The 21,646-nt window shown below is 39.4% G+C and overlaps 1 protein-coding gene across 3 annotated transcripts in view; it reads left to right on the top strand.

Annotated features, from left to right (window-relative positions):
* Window positions 1-21,646, top strand: part of NTRK2 (neurotrophic receptor tyrosine kinase 2) — a 197,437-nt gene that overhangs the window by 132,168 nt on the left and 43,623 nt on the right. For all 3 annotated transcript variants that reach the window (XM_030968213.1, XM_030968214.1, XM_030968218.1), the window contains 2 exons: window positions 13,167-13,297; window positions 18,847-19,019. In XM_030968213.1, the coding sequence (XP_030824073.1) occupies window positions 13,167-13,297; window positions 18,847-19,019 (304 nt within the window). The remainder of the gene's footprint in view (window positions 1-13,166; window positions 13,298-18,846; window positions 19,020-21,646) is intronic.

Here is a 21,646-nt window from a genome sequence, read left to right as displayed (position 1 = left end):
AGCAAGGTCTTTATGTGAAAGGACATTTCTTTTAGGACAGTAGCAAGGATAATGCAGATGTTTCAAGCTGTTTCCTCGTATCTACTGCCCTAGCTTTCAATTTGGTAAATTATGGAGGAAAATACCTTTTAAAACAGCATTGAGAAGAGATTTTTCCTAATGATGTTGTCCCAATGCTTAGCTAGAATAGCTCTCATTAGGATGTAATTTACCATTTTCCCCAGTTTCCACAACAACTGGCATTTCAAAAGCCTACTTGACACAGTATGAAGGCAAATGATACCCGTAGCCCCTGTTCAGAAATCTTCATTTGTTTACATCTATGAAGGTGTGGAAAGAGAGCTATTGTAAGTAGTTTTGAAGTGCTGGTTGTGGTATGTTAATCCCCAAGGACCTGTTTATTTTTATGGAGGATAGTACATAAAATACTGTAAACTAACATCATAAAGACTGGAAGAAGCAAAGAGTTAGGGCACAGCTAGCAGCAGACCTCACATTTTCCTTTGTTCATGGCAAGTTTTTTCTTTCTTTTTGTTTTTAATAATGTGTCTTAAATTGGGGGATGCTGTGGGTTTCTTAATTGCTTTCTTCAGTAGTTTCTCTTTGTGATAGTTAATCTGGAAGGGCCCCACTTGTTTTGTGAGTGAGGATTACTTTCATGGCATACAAGATAATTCTGAATGCAATGCAAGAGAAGTAGTGTTGTTTTAAAAGCATTTTTTCTGAATGTATTGCCGATTTATTTGATTTTAGAGTGCATTATAATGCACTTTAAGGAGGTCAGAATCAGTAAAATTACAAAGAAGTACTTATTGCAGTCACACTCATATCTGAAGACTTCCCAGTTGAGATTTTGAACCTAAGATGGCAGTGAGAAGTTTGTGCCATTGTTTTCAAAATATACCAAGTAAGAATCTTGATGAATACATAACTTATGCTTTATAGCTTTAAGACGCTATTCAAGTAGAAAATAACTGATTTTTTTTTAAATCCACTACTATTATGAAACAGCTAGGTATGCATTTCTGGCCTTATTCTCAAGGTGGGGAAAACTGTCATATAGGGATTCACTCAGCAGAAGCGTTATAAGAGTTGTTTGCCAAAATGCTTATGATAAATACCTTTTAATCTCCATGTGTGTGTGTGTGTGTGTGTTTGTGTGTGTGTATCTAGTGTTCAGAAGCAAACAATGTTGTCTCTGTGCAGTTTCACTGTAAGTAAAAATGAAAATCAGTAATAGTTATTTTTGCAGTTAGAGCTTGTTATATTCTTGGAACATATGGCTGAATTACCATGCTCTTACTGAAGAAAATGTTACAAGAAGGGAGAATAAATATGACAAGTAATGATGAGAGGAATGCACTAGTCTATAAGTTAGTTTAGAGTGGTACATGGGAAAACATTAGAAAAATTACCCAACAAATCTTGACATTGGTTTATAAATAATTATTTTATCTTCTGACCCTTCCTCCTCATTAAAATTCTGAATGACAGGCTAGAAACACAGAGCCCTGGAAATTGCCTAAGGGCCGTTCTGTGGATGTTAGACTACCAAAACGCAAAGTATCCCTCAGGTTTGACAACAGACTTCAGACATGTCCCTCCTAAAAGCAAGTCTGTACTTGCCCTCCTGCTGGTGGTGGTCTTGCAGGAGGCAGCAGTTAACAAACACTGCCTGCAAAGTGCTCTGTTAGGCCACCCTGGCGACATCTTGGCCTCAGTGTTTTAGCTAAGTGCAGGCCAGGGGCATATCAAAGGACAACACCCATTTCCTTGGCTGCAACTGTCAGTTCAAGCAGCTTGAGGAAAGAATTCAGCCTTTTTACTGATAACAGTAAAAATCATGGCAATTTTTACTATTTCCTTTAGTGGTAAGCAGGTGGGGTACTCTGCCATTACAGTGCAACAAATGTGGCAGCTGTTTGTGTCGGTTACTGCTGCTTAAAATGTTTCCCAACTAAGTGAGCGAGTACATAGGCAAACTGGCGATTGTAGCTGTGGAAGACAACTTGAACTTCGGGAGGAAGGGGAGAAAACCCCTACATTTTGCCTATCTTAGTTCTGTGCAGGCTAAAGTGGCTGTAAATATCATGGTGTACAGTAGTTGGAACAAAACAGTTTTGTTTTTTAAGAGCAGTAGTCATATACATGCTGGGTGAGAAAAGAACCTTTCTGGTCCATGTGTTTCTGGCGTCTTGCAGAGACTGCCAGAATTACATTTGCATTAATTTCAGTCTACAACTAGTATTAAAGAAGATTCAACTGAAAGTACTTTCCAAATATAAAGAGCACAGGGGATAAAAAGGACTATGATTTATGGCGACATCTATTAAGCTTTTACAGAATATCATATGTGTATACTAGTTATCAACATAAAATGAACTGGTACTAATTGGGCAAAGCTGCCAACTCAGTCTTGTTATAAGTGTAACAGCCTTCTTTAGGTCACATTCATTTTACTGACATTGTATGTCAGATATTGAATAAAGTTCATTCAGCTGTTTCTGCCGTTGTTCTTGTTTGCCCTGCTATGTATGTGTGCTGCTATCAGTGAAAGTTCATGTTTCAGCAAAGATTGGGTCTCTGTGCTTTGGGAAATATATGTCTCGGGTGTCTGCCCAGTGGCCACTTCTCCAGCAACAGCATGACTGTGGGAGGGCATCCTTTGATTGAATCACGCCTGGTGTTTTCCTCATTCATGAAAACTGACTGGAACAAAATGTTCAAAGCTCTTTCTTTCTCCCTTTCCTCTTCTTTTTTTCCCTCTATCTCCTACTGTCTTTCAGTTCCATGCCTCAAAAGGCTGTAACTGGGTTCATTATTGTGTGAGAAATCATCAGCAAACATCCATGCATTTTGCCTCATTTGGGCAGCTCCTGTTCTTTAGTCACAGCTGGTTGGCTCAGCACACTATAATTATCAAGTCAAAACTAAGATGCTTTTAGGTAGTGAAAACATATTGGCAGAGACTGAATTTGTCCTCAACGTTGACATGGGCTGCAGGTTTAAAAGATCCATTTGGTGGTGGATTTTTGGCTCTGTTGGTTCTGGGGCTCTGACAGTTTGTTATCACACTGGACTCTGTGGGAAGCTGTTGTTATCCTAAAGGAGTATATGTCTTTGTTTTTCATTACTTCCTGACACGCTGTATAGTTAACTCTGGATCAATGTATCTGTGTTCATTCTTTTCTCTAAAATAAAATTTTATTGATGTGTGGGAGGGGATTTACATGTGTTAGTGAGAATTTACAAAGGCCTTACTTAAACAGAGTCTGAAGGAACCCTTGTTGATACCAAACAGACCTGTGTGTTTGCTGTCTGCAGTGGAACCAAGACATCTCCGATGCTAGTTTAAACACACCTCCATTTGACAGACTGACCATGGCTGACTGAGTGATGGGTGCCTGGCTGTCCCTAGCCACGAGGGCAGACAGAGAGAGGCATTGCCTATGATCCACTAAAGGACAAGTGGCCCTGGGCTCTATGTTGTGCAGCTCAGTTGCAAGGAGCTGAATGTAATGGAGACTTCCTCCCTCACCAAATTTATTTTACCAAAGGTGTAGAATTCCTCCTTATTTGTCTGAAACATAGAGAAACAAAATTTCTGCTGGCAGATAGTGCAATCCAGAGCTAAAGTGAATGAAAGGAGATTTCTTATATTCTTTGCTACCCTTGTTGGCTAGGTGTATCTGTTTTCATGAAAATAACATGCCGAACCAAGACAGAAGAGAAAACATGTGACTTTTTTCCTGCAAAAGAAATTATCTGAGAAAGTCCTCCTGTTCCCACTGACAAGTCACAGTTTTCTTTTCTGACTTTATCATGGAGCAGGCTAGGTTTTCTATTAGGACAATTAGAATAGGCTCTCATCTCATTGCTATTTAAAAAAACCACAAAAATCTTTAGTGTTCTCAAATCTGGCTGGGCTATAGTTTAGTCTCGTTTACAAATAATACCCAAGTAGGAGTACCACTCTTTGCTTATGCAAAGGTCAATGCAAGGAGCATGGTACAGTGTCATTTGCATCCTTCCCTAGGACTTGGGAAGGTTGTCAGACCCTGAAGAAAATCACCCAGACTAGAAACTTCATGACCTCTACAAAGGAAATAATTTGTTTTGTATAAACATATACTTTATTATTTTAGTTCTTTGGAGGATGCAGGAGAGAAGAATTGAGTCAGCAGAGGAGGTGATGTGTGGTCTGCAATAAGAAATAAGGTCTTTTCAAACTTGAAAAATTAAGCATGTGCTATGCTTGTGTAGAAACGTAGAATTTTTTTTCCCAAGTGCGTTTATAGCAAGACAAAAGAAAAGTCATCTTTTCCTTGCAATTGGTAGGGCTTTGATCCTGAAAAACCCCCAGCATGTTCAGTCTTGCAAACCCTTTGTGAATCCATTTTGTTGACCTAAAAGGGAAGTCTTGCAGGTCTTTTAGTTTGAAGGTAGTACAATGTAATAATCTTCTGACTGCACTGTGACTGCTGTAGAGGTATCTGTCACAGCCCAGTGGTAAAGATGAATTTTCTGGGTGTGCCTTGCATACCCATGTGCTGCCAATTACATCATAAGCATTGGAATTCTGAAACAGTAGCAGTGCCAAGGGGAAAATGCCCTATGTGTATGGCATGCCCATAAGCCTCTGTGTATGGCATGTTACAAAACAAAAAGATGTGCCACTCCGGCATTGAAAAAAAAGCAGAACAAGTACCTCACCATGGAAGAAGGCAGAAATGCTGAAGGACAGCAAGTCTGTAAAAGGGAATAGCTGCTTGTCCAGGTTTGTTCACCTTTTATGATGTTTTGGTCTTCTCTCCTGTCACATGAGGCTCAGGCAGTATAATGCTAACCCCTTCTATGTCCTCATAGGACAGAGGGTGAACAGATGTTCCTGCCATCTCAATGTGTAGGAAGACTTGAGATGTAATTTCTTCATTCTGATGAGTTTGTTTTTTAGTAAATAACGCAGGATGAGGAAGATTTTATAATTTGGTTGTTTGCAGCATCCAGTGTCTTTATCTGTCATTTGGAGATCCTCCTCAGAAATGGCTAAACGCTTAACTTTTCTTTGTGTTTAAAGATCACTTATGGCAAAATCCAGGAGAGAAAGGGGTACGCACAGAATTATAAGAACAAACAACCATGTGGCAGCAAAGCCTTAGCTGCATGCAGTTAAAGAAGCAGGCAGAGACTGAGCCTTGTGCTTAGGGGAAGGGTTTATTTCAATTGGCTAAAAGAAAGCAAAGCATAGGGTAAAAATTTGTAAGATTCAGGTTTCCTTTCTTCCTTTCCTTCCACACAGTATGTTGCAACCTGATAGAACTGTAAAAGGAATTGGGAAAAAGACTTAAGAAAAAGGTAAATAATTTCTTCAAAAGTGATCTATAAGACTGGGTTCTGTTATGCTGCTATGATTTTTTTTCATTAATATTCTCTTTTCAGTTAGCTGCAAAAGGGCAGACCTACCCATGTAACATGGTTGATCAGATGCTATGCTGTCTTTCAGATAGTTCAGAAAACGGTAAAGATTGAGTATGTGCTTAACTTTTAAAAAAGGGCATAGAATTTCCACTTGAGCCAAGCATATGGTTAATTCTTTCACAAGCTTGAAAGCTCCATTTCCTTTTCATATTTAGTTTTGAAAGGCCATCAGTAAAACCCTTCTGTACTCCCTCATGTAGAGCTGTTATCGATAGGTAAGGCTTTATAAAGCCTTACCTAGCAGTAACAATAAAGACCACTCCTTTGCACCTGCCTGGGGTCCCTACATCGCTCATTATTGCAACATAAAGCCACAAAATTATTTCCTTTTCCTTTTAAAATGAGAAGAGAAAAAGCAAAGCAGAGAAATGTGGATCAAAATCACTGCAATCTCCTTTGAATCTCACCTTTATACCCATTTACTCTAAGCTTGAATATGGCTCATCTCTGGAGGTAGTTTCTTTCAGGTCCTACTTCTCAGGCCTGCATCCTGGGATGCCTTTCAGCCTATATCTGTTTCTGAAAATAGAGATTGAAAAGAGTTAATATTTAGAAGACAGTGTGTTCATTGGCCCTTCTCCCTCTGCAAGTATCTATTATATGAGATATGCTACATGGTATTCTCCCATCCTTTGCCAAGTATTCCTATTTCTGTAATACAGAAGATTCCTAAATATTAGCATCGTGTGGAGGGAATGGATTTCCAAGTCTGAACAGGAAGGGTGTTCATGTTGAGATCATTGTCTCCAGTTAAATATGAAAGACAGACCAGATTCACCCCCATGAAATACTAACAGGTTTTACACAGGAACTCACACACAATAACCTCTAAGTTAAATGATGATTAACCTCTTGGAAGAAGTGTATTGAGATTGGCATTTATAAATTAAGTGTATACTTATCTGCAAAGGTAGTTATTGTCAAAATTCCAGCTCAGTTTTTTGCTTAAAGCTGATTTACTATACTGTGCTAAAAAGCTTTTAGTAGGCTGGAAACATCATAGAAAGAGAAACGCAGGATCATTAATATATGGTACTTTTTCTGAAAACAGCCAAATTAAGCTTTCAGCTATTCCGATATATCCCAATTATTTTAGCATGCAAAAGATCAGTTTTAGCTTGCTTGAGGGTCTTGTTCACCTCAATTTTTTAATATGCACGGGCAAGTTTCTGTATAGATAAACTGTTTACTTTATTTTATTTTATTTTCCAGGAAGGGTGAATTAAGTTCATCAGACTCATGCATTTAAGACAATGATAGCATTTTTGTTAGTATTTATCCTTAAGTAATGCTTATTTGAATATAGGGATGTAATAAATTATGGCATCACGGCTATCTATAGCCAAGCTGACAGGATCTTGGTCAACTAAACCAAATAAATTACTGTAAAAAAAATAATAAAGTAAAATGACTCACCGGGAATCAAGTAGCAACCCCAAAAGACAGTAAACACTTGTGTTCTGGACAGCGAAGAGCCATGCCAGCTACAGCAAAATGAGTTTACAGTGGACAAGATCTGTGGTGCCCTTGCTGCTCTGGGCAGGTAAGAACTGGGCATCCTCCAAGGTGGTGCAGCGCTCTGTTACAAAAGGAAGCCTAATTCTAACCCAGGAAAATAAAAATTCTGGGGTTTAAATATATGTCCTGGGAGGACTTAAGCTGTAAACAAAGCAACTGAAAGGTTAAGCTGCAGCAATTACAGATTTATTTGATTTACCAGATGTAACTCCAGACAGGTAGGAAGTAAGGGCCTGGGAATTATGCCATTCCCCTGACAGTCACTTGGTTGTCTTTCATAAATGCCTCCAGTTCATCCAGGAAGATCACTTCTTCTTCAACCTGGCATGAGATCCTAAGTGGGCCATCCCTTCCTTAAAGCCCATTTAGGATCTAATGCTTGTGGGAAACCTGACAAATCACTGATGGCCACCCAAGAGATAACTGGTTTACAGCTCTTGAATGATTCTGTGTTTTTTTCAAAGGCACAAAACAAGACTCAAAGTGCTTCAGAAGATGGACTTGCACAGGTGATGTGACAAGGCCCAAGTGCCTTTCTGGCCTTATTGTTCTGTGAATCCTCCCTACTCAGTTTTCTGCAGCTGGTACCATCCAGCAGCTTTCATTTAGAGCAGAGTACCAAGGTACTGAGAGGAGATTTTCTGTCAGCTTATTTTAGTCCAGTTGAAAAAGTGTGAGTTGGTTCTCAGTTGTGGACTATTACATATATGTATACATAATGGTGTGTGTGTGTGTATATACATACACAAATATATGTATATGTGAACATTTATATACACATACATATATATATAAACAAAAAATGTATATATATTTAGACATGAAAACATTGTTCATTTGTACCTACAACAGCTGGGCATGAGCCTTACACGAGCAACTCTTGTTGCTACACTGTAGAAATTAAACAACAATCGCACTACACAAAAATTCATATAGGATAATAAGTAATGAATGTTGTATGGGGTAAATGCATCAAATAATCAGAAATATACAACTGAGCTGACCTATTTCTGCATCCAGGGAAGGCTGGCAGGTCAAAAGGTTGAAAAAAAATAAAGGCATTGTTTTTGGCTTTTCTTGCTGTGTTAGAGAGTAGCTATCTCAATGAGCCAAAATTTCTATTCTGGCAATAGCTTGTAGAAACTGCAGACATGCTGCTGTTTCATAATCTGATGGCCACCAGTCTTGACTTGCTGCATGTTCTTTGTGGTAAATTTGTATCCTTCTGCTATAGGATTCCAGCAGAAACTTCTTCTTTGTGAGTGGCAAATGCTGCAAAAATTTGATACAGTATCTAAACAACCACTTGGCCATTTACATCTGTATTTTTCTAGCAAGGTCTTAGAAATAGTTCAGTCCACAGTTGCAATAGAAATAGTGGGAAAAGAAATGAAGAAATTTGCAAAACTTTTTTCTGTGGGACCTTGTGTCACATCACAGGCTGAGTGTTTTCTATGACTGCTTTTTAATTATGCAGCTGTGGTTATGTTTATAACATCACCTTGCCAGGTTTCTTGGCATCTTGAAGGTTCTCATTCTCTTCGCAGAGCCCTGGTACAACAATTTTCATCAGGACTGTCCCACATGCACACCACTAGCAAAATTTAGAACAGTATCCTCATAAGCAGACTTGGCAGGTAATTTAAGTGGGTGTGCAACACAAAAGGATCTTACAGTGTTGGTAGTTCAGTGAGCAGTAATGCCTGTCAGCTGTTGTCTGTTTATTGTCCGTCAGTGAGTCCATGTTTCAGTCTCTTCGCGAATCTCATTACTCTTCTCATGAGGTAGATGGGAATACATTTGAAACCTACAACACTTATGATATTGTGATTGAGTGAGGTCTACAAGATGAGATACTCACATGAATACCGCATAAGTATTTCATTTTTGTGCTCCTTAGGAAGTCCAGCCTTGAAAGGACTAGTGTAATCTATGGATGTAAAGAGATATAGGGAGCTGATTTTATGTTTTTATCACAACCTTATGGAGAGTGGCTTCCAGTTGGAAAAAAAAATCCACTGGAAACAACTTCTTTTAAAGGGATATTTAAAAATTTTCCAGAGAAAAGTCAAGGCAATAACTGGTGAACTGAAGAAAATGCTTTCCTGGGGGAAGGAACTCCTGTCTCTTTGCCTCACCAAGAAGGGCAAGAAGGATGTTGATTACATGTGTTCAATACCAAATCTGAAAAGGCTACTAAAACTACCAGAGAAAGTCCACTAAAGACAAAAGGAGGCATATATGAGCCAGACAAGTTAATGATTAAGAGACAAAGAAAAGGCATGCATTTTCATTAACAATGAAATGATTATGCATGAAAACAAGGGGATAGTACAGACTTTCAAATCAAGACTGGCACAGTCTCTTTCTGGAGACAGTCTTCTGCCACATACAAGTCATTCAGCTTGATATTATGCTCCATATAGTTTAGAAAGTCAGCTTTGATGGTATAATGGTCACGTGTGGTGGTAAAATGTTAAGACCTATTGTTTGTGACCAAGGGGAAACACTTTCACTCTGTCACATTTAATTTTTTACATATGGGGAAAAAATGTTAATAATTTATACTGTATCTTGCTGTCCCTGGCTGGATTCATTCATATCCAGCTCAGGGAATTCAATGTGATGAGGTGATCTTGAGTTGCCTGTTCTGCTGGAGCCAATTCCAGAATGTGGTGTGACCCTCTCTGTTCAGCCTCACATCACAGGTAGGTCGCCTAGGGAGTGCAGTCCCATACTGGAAATATATATTGCATCATTTCCAGTGTGACATACTGTCTGCTAGTGAGTGAAATACCTAAAGGTCCAACACTTTTGGTGAGATGCTTCTGAGAACATGAGATGAGAAGAGAGACTTTTTCTGTAGTTGTACTCCCTCTTGTTTCTGGTTCCCTGAATTCATCCAAGGGAGCCCCCTGCTTTTAAGGATATAGCTGTGTGTGTATTATTTTAACTTAGCCTCTTTTCGGCATTTACCCTTCATTAATTTATTTTGTCTTGCTTCACATTTTATATGAAGCGAGGTGTAACTTTCTTGGCTTTCAACTTAATGAAGCCTATTTTTTTTACAGTTATCAGTTAAGATTTAAAACCAGAGATTATATGCTCTCAAAAGTACAAATAGCAGGTCAAATGCCATTGCCATTTAGAATCAAGGGAGGGAGATACATAGATGTCATTTGAATGTTTGTGTACCTTTTCTTGTGAGACAGTGTTGTGAGATTACTTTTTTCTTTATTTCCTCTTTGGCCAAATTCTGCATTGTTTCTTCATGTCCTCTTTGGCCAAATTCTGCATTGTTTCTTCAGTGTAAATCCAGGACTTTAACAGAGATAATTTGCTTTATCCTGATAGTAACTCGAAAGCGGATTTTGACCTGAATTTTCTAGTGTATCTCCTGCTCAAGTATCCTCCCACTTAAGACAGTGTCATTATGGCTGGGGCCCTGAATAAATGGATTTTTTCCTTAGCTTATATATCCATCACATCATATGTGTTTGATTTAGTTACATTGTTCTTATGTTTAAGCTCTGCCCATTTAGTCATACTGTAGTTTTTTATTTGCTTGGTAATTCAGCACAGTTCAAAAAGGTAACAGTAATGGATAGACCATAACAAGTTACAAATACATTCTGTGCAGATCTCTTCTGCACCTTGCTGTGTTTCAGCTTTTACAGTTTGGTTTACGGGATGGATTGTTTATTCGACTGCCTGGTTTATATGAGTGTTTAACAGCAGCTGTAAGTGTACTACCAAGAAGTATTGAGTGTGTTTTTTATTTATTTTTACTCTATTGTTTGTAAAGTCCTCCAGGAGCTTCACAAAAAAACTTCTTTGTGCTGCTGGGCCAAACATTAGCAGTATAATGGGCTCAAAATGGAGAGAACCCACACAAAATTCAGACTGTCTTCATCACCGAGTCTTTGGCAGCTGTGGGCAGAAAAAAATTAAAAACTGCCTTTGCTGCCTTTCTCCTCTGGGAAAGGAACAGAGGCATCCTCCTGGCAATACTAGTAAAGCAGAGGGAAAGAGAACTCCCCAAGAGGCAGGGTTGGATGGCAAGTTTTTAGGGGATAGGGGGTAGCACTCATTTGTTATCAATCATTTTTAAAGCTCAGGTGATGAGATGTGCCACACTCTGGAGCTCAGGTGCCATGCCAGGGCAGCAATCTTTCAGGTCTGCTGGTCTACCTTGTGACCAGTATTAGCAGAGGCCAGCAATGCTGGTCATCTTGTGTCCATGGGGAAAAGGAGTGTTTTGGTTCAGGCCTATCTTGTGCTGACTGCATTTTGAGCCTTTCTTGCAAAGCCAGTGCTGAGGAGGAAATGAAAAAAAAAGCAACTTCATACTGACTGCAGGGGACCTGCTAAGGTAGCTGAGATAGCTGGCCAAATAAAGCATCACCATGACAAAACTTAATTTTATGCTAGACCAGTATGTGACAAGAGTGAAAAATGTAGCTACCATGCAGTCTCATTTCATATGTACCTAATGGGATGTGCAGCCTCTCCTAGAAGACTTGCCACTGGAAAAGGAGGCTATGAAAATCCCCCCTGCAGCCACCATCTGTGGGGAAAGCAGTAAAGCCTGGTGAGTCTGGTGGGCTGTGAGGAGAATCCAGTCTTCCCCCTCCATGCACAGGACACAGGGAGCCTGCTTGCCTGCTGGCCAGGGGCCTTCTGGCAGGTGCCAGCAGATCTGGTGGAGATCTGTCCCTCAGGTGTGTGCCCACCTCAAGATGGCACATGTGTGCTGGATTGCTCACTCTGGAGCCTGCTCCAGCACCAGATTTCCCTCATGTCCACACACAGGGAAATGAAACGTATTTACACCCAGTGCGCTCAGGTTAGGTTGCTGTAGCCTTAGGGTGTGGGATACACAATTTCTTCTCATGTAGGCTGTGGTCCTTTTCTCCAAATGCTGGTGATAGGAATAGGGACAGGCTGTGCCATTTCTCCCTGCTAATGTTATCATCAGCGGTCCTCCTTTAGTCATGGAGGCAAGGTGGTTTTTGTGTAAGTGGTCACCTGGTTTGGAATAGGCCTGTGACCAAGTATGGAGGCAGGTGTCGGTCTGCATCTGGTTAGATCCTAAATTATTGGCAGGGTTCAGTTCTGGTCCCTGCAGCTGAGCAGCCAAGGTGGGATTTTCACCCTTGCAAAGACAGCCTGATGCCTGTGCACTGCTATTTAATTTTCTGTGTTTAGAATTTAAGTTGCAAATGGGCTTCTTCCAGGCAGGGTTAAATTTCAGCGTTTGCAAAGACAGCTAAGTGCACTGAGGTTAAAATCATCAGCAGATGCTGTCTGGATTGTACAATTTCAGCAACACAAGCTGTCCACCCTATTGGCAGCTAAACTGCCCTTAGAACTGCTTTATTTATCTTCAACATTGTAAATTGATAATATAGTCTACAAAATTTAGTACAGTATTTTAAATATTAAAGATTTTAATGGAAGCTTTTGCTGAAAGGACAATGTAAAATAAGTAAAAAAAAAATGTTCCTGGGCTTCAGGGTTTGAATCAATTGATTCTGGGCAGCAGTTGAACTAAGGTTCTGTCCGCAACGTGGGCTAAAGCCTTTGTCCATCTTTTGTTTCTTTTACTTCAGATCAATACTGTAAATCATGTTTGTGAGAAACGTGGGAAAGCAGTGGTTTGCTTACAAGCAGTAAGTAAACCAGACAGTTAAGTTGCATTTAGTTTAAAGAGGACACATTGGGTTTTCTTAGAGGACACCTTTGGTTTAGGTTAATTTTAAAACTTTTTTGATTTGTACAGGAGAGTTCTGCTATTGTTAAAGGTACAGAAGTAGAAAAGGTGTGAGAAAGGCTTCATTTGTTTTCTGATTCACTGTCTTAATGTTTTTTAAAAAGTAGCATTAGGTATTATGTATGCTTTGCAGCAGACTCCTAACATCCACGATGATAAATGGCCTGTTCCCAGGTGACTCTTGATTCCATGTCTTATCCAAAAAATGCACTACCCTCCAAATACAAAGGTATAAACTCAGTCTTTTTCGCAGAAAGTGGTAAAAACTAACATGTGGGCTCTTTGATTCCTTCCCTACTTTACAGGCAATCCTATCTCCATGTGGCTGTAAGCATGGGCTCCATCCCATCCTGAAATTGCAGCTCCCTTCTGATCTCTATTTTGTCTTCTTTTACAGTTGTGCATCACATCAAGCGCCACAATATTGTTCTTAAAAGAGAACTGGGAGAAGGAGCCTTTGGGAAAGTCTTTCTGGCGGAATGCTATAACCTGTGTCCTGAGCAGGGCAAGATCTTGGTGGCAGTGAAGGTAAAAGTGTCTAGGGTTACCATTATTAATTCATGGTTGCAACTAATGCTGTTTTATTTGTAAATGATCATGTTTGCCTATTCCATAATCCAGTGTAACTGTTCTGAACATGTAGAAGAGTTCACAAGGCTAATGGAGTGTTAAGAGAATTTGGTATTTGATCTTGCTGTGGATTATAAAATGAGACCTGAATCATATAAGGGAAGGGAGGAAATAGATTGCATCGCGAGGGGGCAAAATCTTTTATGGTCTGTCTGAAGAACAGTTAGTGAAAAATAATGCCTAGGTTATTAAAAATGCATGTGATATACATGTGTGTCTAAAAAATCTGTTACTAGCTAAATGAATAGGTTATGTGTATAATCGCTAGGCAAAGAACAGCTCTCTATTCCAGGACTGTGCCATTCTTTTAGTCAGCAACTGAAATTGTCTGTGGGTAGTTTTCATTAATATAGCTTAGAGACCAAGCCTACTTCTCTGCACAAAGCCCTATTTTTCCCCCCAAAATTCAAGAGCTGAGGTTAGCTGTTGGCCTTAGCTGTGGATGTAGCTAGAAAACACTATTGGTGAAACGACACTCTCAGAGTTTGAAAACTTTCCCTGAAAACAATCTTTTATCTCCATCTGTAGTGTTCTGCTGAAAACTAAACAAGGTGTCCAGCATTTGAAATATCTCATTAAGTGCAAGGGGAATAGATGTCCAGAATTTGGGCTATGCCAAGTGACCAGAAAATAATTTCATCTGACAGGTCACAATTAGGCAACCATGTGTGCATTTGGAGGAAACCATACAGTAAAAGAAATCATGTAGATCATCTTTTTGAATTTGGTAACAAGAAATAGAGTCTTGAATCTGACAGTGGAAGAACATGAAAGGAGAATAGTCTTGTAGAGTGCTCCATCAAATATAGTTTTTTGGGTTTGCCAAGGTTATGAGCTTTTCGATATTTGGAGTAGTTCAGTCATGTTGACTGGTGAGAAAAAAAATTAAGCCCTGAAGGAATATATCATAGTCAGGAGAAAGCAAGAGATAGGAGATGACAAAACTAGATCTGAAAGAATTTTTTGTTGTATTTTAGTGGTTTCAATGGAAATGGCCTTTTCTCTATCACTTTAAGGAACTGCTTGATTAAAGAAAAATTAAAGTATTTCCATTTACTTGTTCCTTTTGAAAGTCCTGTCTAAATGGAGCCTAGCACTTTTGTTGTTAAATGCTGCACTGCACTTTCTCTCTGCTGCTCATTCTCAGTGTAAATCAAATGGAAGACTATTCGGCCTTTAAAGGTACATATGCCTCCATATGTAGACCTAGATGACAAATCTGTGCATATTCTGGGCGATTTGTCATACTATTTTGGTTTTTTGTATTTTTTTTTTTTACCAAATCCTCTCTTTATAGTGTCGTTAATAAGAATCTTGCAGGCAGCTGGGGGAAGAATTACCTCTGGGAACAGGTTATTCCCATTTTTTGTTTCTGTCATTGGCTCTTAAAGATGTGACTCTAGCTGCTGTCACAGAGCAAATTTTTTTGTGAGCTGAGCCACAGTCAATACTGTCCTCACATAACTGAGGGGTTAATTGCCTGATGTTTGTCTTCTTCACTGCAGTTACCAACTACAGATAACAGGTATCCCTCAGCCAGAGAGGAGGTCGAGGGAGGGAGCCTCCACTGGAGTACAGCTATCCTGCACTTCAGTGGAGGACGGTGTCTGGACTCCATCCCTGAGTTAGTAGTAGAGGAGCAGACCTGGGTTCCAGCAGCAATGAGCAGCTCCTCCTGACACACAACAACAGCTTTAGAGAACCTCAGCACCATGGGCAAAACCAGAACACACCAATCACTATAAAATACATCTGGTGAGCCCGTGGAAAGAGGTGCTTGCTGAAGAGTAAGGTGGTGCCAGGGAGATTTCAGCAGCAAGGAGGCACAGCCTCAACTGTGCGCTGGGAGTTAGGTTGGCTAGTGGTCCCTGTCAGCTCCCTGTGCCTGCCAGTTGCTAGAAAACTGTACTGCTCATTCCTGGCCCTGAGCATCCCTCCCTTGAACTCAACATGTCCCCTTATCAGGTATCCAAAATGCTAAGGTTGCTGCAGTAAATTATTTAGGAGCTAAGAGGCCCAGAAAAATCTGTGAAGATAAAATAGATCAGGCCTAGCATAAAATACCAAAGAGTATGAGCTTTTGCTCCTTTAAAGAGGAGAAAGGCAATTTGTTTAAATTGGTTTTGATTAGTGTGAGCTTTTTGGACATAACACAGAGTGCTTGGAAATACTTTCCGTAGGACAAAACCTGGGCATTGGACTAGCATTGCCCCCATAGCACATCATATCAGGCACTTTTAGAGAACAGAGGGAGGAGGAAGGAAAAATTACTGTTTTCTTGAGGCCATTTGCTGTATTTGTTCTGGCCTGGCCCAGTACTGGCTCCTCAAAGGATTGAATCCCAGGCATAATCTCATGCTAGTGTAGCCTATCCAGAGCAGGAGGTGAGGTTGACGAGGCACAGGTTAGCAGCTGCCTCTGGCTCCCCTAGGAGGCTTTGCTCAGCTAGCAGACTGCTGTGTGCATGAGATCAAAAACATTTCCATGGCACCTGCACAGGAAAACCAAAGATTTCCAACTCTCTTCAGACCTTCAGTTCTGAGAAGACTCAAAACCACCCCTTCACTTCTTGAGGAGACATACCAGTCAGGTCTCATATGTTGATGGGAAGCAGTAGCAATTATTTCGTAGGGGAAGGCTGAAACAGTAGGAAGTAATAGTAGTAGTCATGTAGCTGCCTTGAGAGTTTGGCTACCAAGTCCTGCTGATGTTGATGACAGCCCCATCCTCCTGCTGTTGCTCTGACTTGCTCATGAAGGCAGCTCTGTGGTGTCAGAGTGGCACAGGTAGTGTCAGAGTGGTGTCAGCGCCCACACTCACTGCAGAGCACAGGGCAGCATAGACCACATGGAGTGGCTGGAAAGCACATGTGATTGAATCTCAGTTCCTACTTGGGAAAACCTCCTGTCAAGTGGTGAAAGTGCTTTGTATGCAGAGCTTTGGCATTCTTGTCAGTAATGATAATAATAATTAATATATCTTTCCTCTCTTTGTGCTCTTAGGGTTTTATTTTGGTTTTTTTTTCTTTTTTTCTTGTACTGAGAACAAGCTAAATACATTAGTCAATGTAATTTCTATGTAAATTCTACATACTTATTAATTTTTTTACCTTGCAGTCTCCTCCTTGCCTGACTGTGCCAGCTCTCTGTCATGCATTGTGTCTACTCTGTGCACTGCATGAAATAATAAGAAGGAGATTTTGCAATTATGGGTGACAGAAATTCTAGTCAGCCCATGGTAGTAGAAACCCTGTATAAGTTTCACCTGAGTTTTAGACTTTTCTGCATTTTGCAGTTTGACAGAAAATGTGGAATTGCCATGGCAACTGCTCTGTCATATGATAATTTTGCTGTTTCTGTGAGATAAAAAGCATCTTCTCAAATATACAATATGCCATCCTCAAAGGACAGAGCTGTCAGCATTTTTACTGTCTTTCGAGGGAAAGAGCCTGCTGGAAAGAGGATCAGCCTCTGCTTCTCCCTAGCAGTTTTTTTCCCAGATTGCTATTATTTAAAAATGCATTTTGTATTAATTGTTTTTCTAATTCTGTTATTGAAAATAATGACAGTCCAACTTCTTCATATATGAAACTACCAGAGGAAACACAAGTAACAACAGAATTATTACAAGTGATTTCAGTATATGTAAAATACACTGGACTGTGGGTTTTTGCCTGCATCATGTCAGAGCCTGAAAGTGTTGGAAAACATTTCAATTCCAGCCCTCACTCAGTTCAGATGTGATTGTGTGTAGCCCATAGTGGGAAGCAAATTTGATGTCCATGATACAGCTGTGTATGCTAACATATTGTGGCTAGTGAAGCCTTGATGAAGCAATATCCTTGTTGCATCATTGGCAAAGCTTATGGAAAAAAGGATTCTGCACCTGAAGGTATGTTAAGATTCAGAAGTACGTTCCTCAGAGAAGGGACATCTAAGCATGAATGACTTCTCTTGCTTCTAGGATCCATAGAGGCTGAAATCCACAGATAAAAGCCCCTGAACTTAGAAGACAGCAATCCATGCTGCCCTAGTCCTTGTGCCACCATCTGAATTTTAGTATGGTAGCTATTCAGTTTTCAGGACCCAGGATTGCAGTATCACAAGTAAAAGATATGTTTTTTCCAACAGTCACCTTCTAACCGCTTCTTCACACATGCACACATATAATACTAGAAAAGTGGACAGAATTGTCCCTGTTGAACAAAAAGTTTGAACAAACCATGACTATTGCTGTTAAAAACTCAGTTTGTTGGCAGAACAATTGGACAGTATCAACTTATTCTGTTTCTGTTCTGGTGAGTGTGGTTGGTCTCATGCTCTACATATTAATTCTGGATAGAAAGTAAAGGGACTAGTTGGCCAGGAAAAAGGCATCTTTAGTTAAAACATCAGCACTACTTTTGTGTCTTATCTTCCATTATATTAAACCTAGGTATTGTTAAAATCCAGAGGTATAGAGCCCAGACACCAGTTTCTGTGAAAAATAAATTATGAATGTTAGTAACTTGCCATCTTTCTCTTGTGGTTTTAGAAATATTTTTTTAATTAGTATAGCGCAACCACTGTACCTCTTGACTACAGAGACTATTAGTGATTTATTGTCAATTATAATATTCCTCATTTAATTGGTGTCAGAACTTGCTTTTATTTTTGTGCATGAAAGTGTTTTCTTGCTTTTGATATGTGGTTTGTAAGGAGAAATCAGAAACTGCCTATGTGTGACAGTTAAATTAGTATTATTTAATTACATAACATTTAAGCCTCCTATTTGATCCACTGACACCCCAGAATTCCTCTGTGCACCTACTTTCCTCCATGTCTATCACTTTAGGATTTGACCTCCAGTTACTTACACATATGCCTAATCTTAGTCATGTGAGTAGATTTACAGAATTTCAAAGAAGTTTTTGGCTGAAATCTTAGGTTATTCCGGTCCAGGGGCATTTGTTTAAATCTACCTAAGAGACTAACATCAGCAGTACATAAAGAATGCATCCACATTACCACCATGTATTTTAAACAAGCAGAGTTTTATTTTAAAGAAATAATAAGAAAGGTAAATACCAGCAGAATACTAGGGGTTGCTTGAGTTAAATGCTCAAGGATACAAACCAGCTGTGTACTAGTATATTTTTGGGATGAGATCAGTTTATTTGTTCTGTGTTTGGAAAACACTTGTCACAGCAAGAGCATGAGTATTCATACATTCTCTTACAAGAAAACTGTTTGTTTGGAATAACATGTGGCAGGAGAATGAAAATTGTACTGCCATTATTTAATTGCACTTCAGATCACATCTGCATTTCTAAAAGAGTTATTTAGAAAGTACTTCCTCCATCCTTCATGCTGTACTCTTTCCTTATCTTACCCGTACAGGGCTATCCCACATATTTCCTACCTTCTGTGAACATCTGTCCTTCCTTATATTTTCATTTTCTCCACCAGACACTGAAAGATGCCAGTGATAATGCCCGCAAGGACTTCCACCGTGAGGCAGAACTGCTGACTAACCTGCAACATGAGCACATTGTCAAATTCTATGGTGTCTGTGTTGAGGGTGATCCACTCATCATGGTCTTTGAGTATATGAAGCATGGAGATCTTAACAAATTCCTCAGGTAAATCCATGAACATGTGTTGTGATCCTGAGCCAAAAGGAGCAGAAAAGGTAGCTGTTACTGGTACTTGATGTGAAATTACCAGCTACCACTGGAAAAAGGTGACACCTAGGAAAACAAATTGTAAGACTATTGTCTTTTGTACCAGGATGTGGGGCTCTGTTTTTGACTGTTTGGAAGTACCATTAAATCAAGCTTTGTACCAAAGAAATATTGTTTCCAATATATTTCCATGAATTCTGAAATGTTTGGTTATAAATCCTACAGTAGGAATGATTTTCTTACAGGCTTTCTGGTAGCACTTGGATAATCCCACTCAACACCTATTGCTATCTGTAGGCATCAGAGAGCTTCTGAAGTCTAACCCCTTTTCTCTTCCCTCTTCTCAGTGTTTTGGAAAGACTGCTATAAATCTGCAGCAAGAAAACTCTGAGCCATGGAAACTTCTGTGAATTTGGGATCCAGATTAGTCCTTTATCTCATAAAACTGTTCAGGAATGTGCGTAGGAAATTGAAATTTGTCAGTAGAGCAATTATAAATAAATAAATGATACCTAAGGCTCACAATAATAGGTAACCCATAATCCAGGAAGTTATGAACAGAGGCCTCATATATGTGCCATTTCTACCTGCACCTTTTGACATAAAAATAAAATTAAGAGATGTCATTTGCTCTATGTTAAAAATATAAGAGATATTCCTTTAATGTCTACTGTGTAATTTTATCAATAAATATCACAAAGATATTTCAACATACAGAGGTCTTTCCTGCTAAAGACAGCAAGGGGTACCACCATTTTGGAAAGATATCTCTAACAGAGCTGTAAAATAATCAAAATAGATGTCTCATTAAATGGATTAATATTTTCTATATAACTTAAATGACTATGATTGCTAATGCTGCCATTTATGCGTTTTTGATAGCATATCTGAAATGAGTTTGCTGTCTTTTTACTACCTCTTGAAGAAGTAGCCATGCCATAAAACAAATGACATCAACTAGCATCCTCCCTTATTGGCAGGGCTAACAGGTTTGACAGAGAAACTGGGATCTGAACTGCAGATGCAGAACAAACATTACTAGTCCTCCCAGAATGGCTGGCTCTCTGGCAAAGGATTTAAGTATATTTTAGAATTAAGGGCATTTATGTTTGTCTGCTTGGTCTTCTGCTGTGAATCGGGAGAGAACTGCTGTTTCCCTAGCTGCCATCCTAGTACATTTTCAGAACACTGAATTTCCATTAGAAGAAGCCAGATTCTCAGTTGATGAGACATAATTTCTTACTCCATAAGAAATACTTATTATGCCTTGATTCTTTTTGATTGGCTTTTTCTTACGTTGTAACTCTGATTTTGAATTATTGTACAGAAAAGTATTTTAGCAGACAGTATATTTCCTACTCTAAGGCCTTCACTTTTAAAAAAGCTATTAATCAGCCCTTGTCTTTAGAACATAAAATGATTATGCTGGGACAAGCTATTAAACCTAAGCTCCAATTTGTCATTCCTCTCACATTTTCTGCAGCTTGTGCTGCAGACCAGAGGTTCACAGCAAAGTGGGCTGTTCCATATTTTTTACCCTGCAGCGCCACCAAAGGCTGTTGAGGAAAAATTGATCTGAAATTTTAACCCAAATGAGCCAGGGTGCCTGCATGCAGCCAAAACCTGTTCAGATCTAGGATTAAAGCTGTAAACTCATGCCTGCCCAGGGCTTGGTCTGTTGACTAGTGGATGATGTGGCTGCAGAGAATATTTGTCAATATCCTTGGCTATTGCAGACACTGAAGGTCACCTCATTTATGGCCAGCATCAAGCAGACAAGCAAGCTGGAATGTTAGGAATAATTTACAAATTCCTTTAGATACAGACCATGTCCTCAAGGAAACTAGCAAAAGATGAAAAGTTCTTTAATTTAGCAGCTCAGAGATGTGTGTCTGAGAACACTTATTAAAAAAATCCATGCATGATAAAGATACAGTATTTTTCAATAGGAATTTGCTAGTGAGTTTTAGTTGGAGATTTCATGTCCTCCCATTTATTCCTGCCCCCATCCACCTAGACCAGATGAATGTCTGCCTGTGCATACCCTGTGGCAGAAAGTTGCTTTACCTGGTACCAGATACAGTCCCATTAATGCTACACACCCTCCTTCATTTCTTTCTCACATCTGTCACTTTGTTCATGAAATTCTTCCCTTGGGGCAATTTTAATATCGTATTTCTAATTGGTAGTGTCAGATTTGATCTCACAGATTTTGATTAATTTGAAAATCTTTTCCAAACTCCTGTCCCCTTACCCTAGAGAAAAATTAAGGCCTCACCTCTATTGAGGAGGGAAGAGGAGAGGTGGTCTCTTTGAAAGAATAGTTTTCAGGAATGGATTAAAAAGAGGGCTTCTGAAAATACAGAAAAATAGAATGGATGGAAAAGGATATTTAGAAAATTATAAAATGTATCAAATGAGTAGTGATTGCCAGATTACCTCATTGAGTGGATAAGGATTAGCTAGTAGCTCTTGCTACAAACATTGTTCATATGAATGTTTATATCAGCATCTTCAAGGTTATAGGAGGTACAGGCATATCAGGGCTCACATAGTTAAGATGGGTAAAGCTCATATGACCCAGT

The sequence above is a fragment of the Camarhynchus parvulus genome, chromosome Z (genome assembly GCF_901933205.1).
Source record: "Camarhynchus parvulus chromosome Z, STF_HiC, whole genome shotgun sequence".
Classification (NCBI taxonomy): domain Eukaryota; kingdom Metazoa; phylum Chordata; class Aves; order Passeriformes; family Thraupidae; genus Camarhynchus; species Camarhynchus parvulus.
Note: the sequence above shows the minus strand (reverse complement) of the source record. Positions and strands in the feature narration are given on the sequence as shown.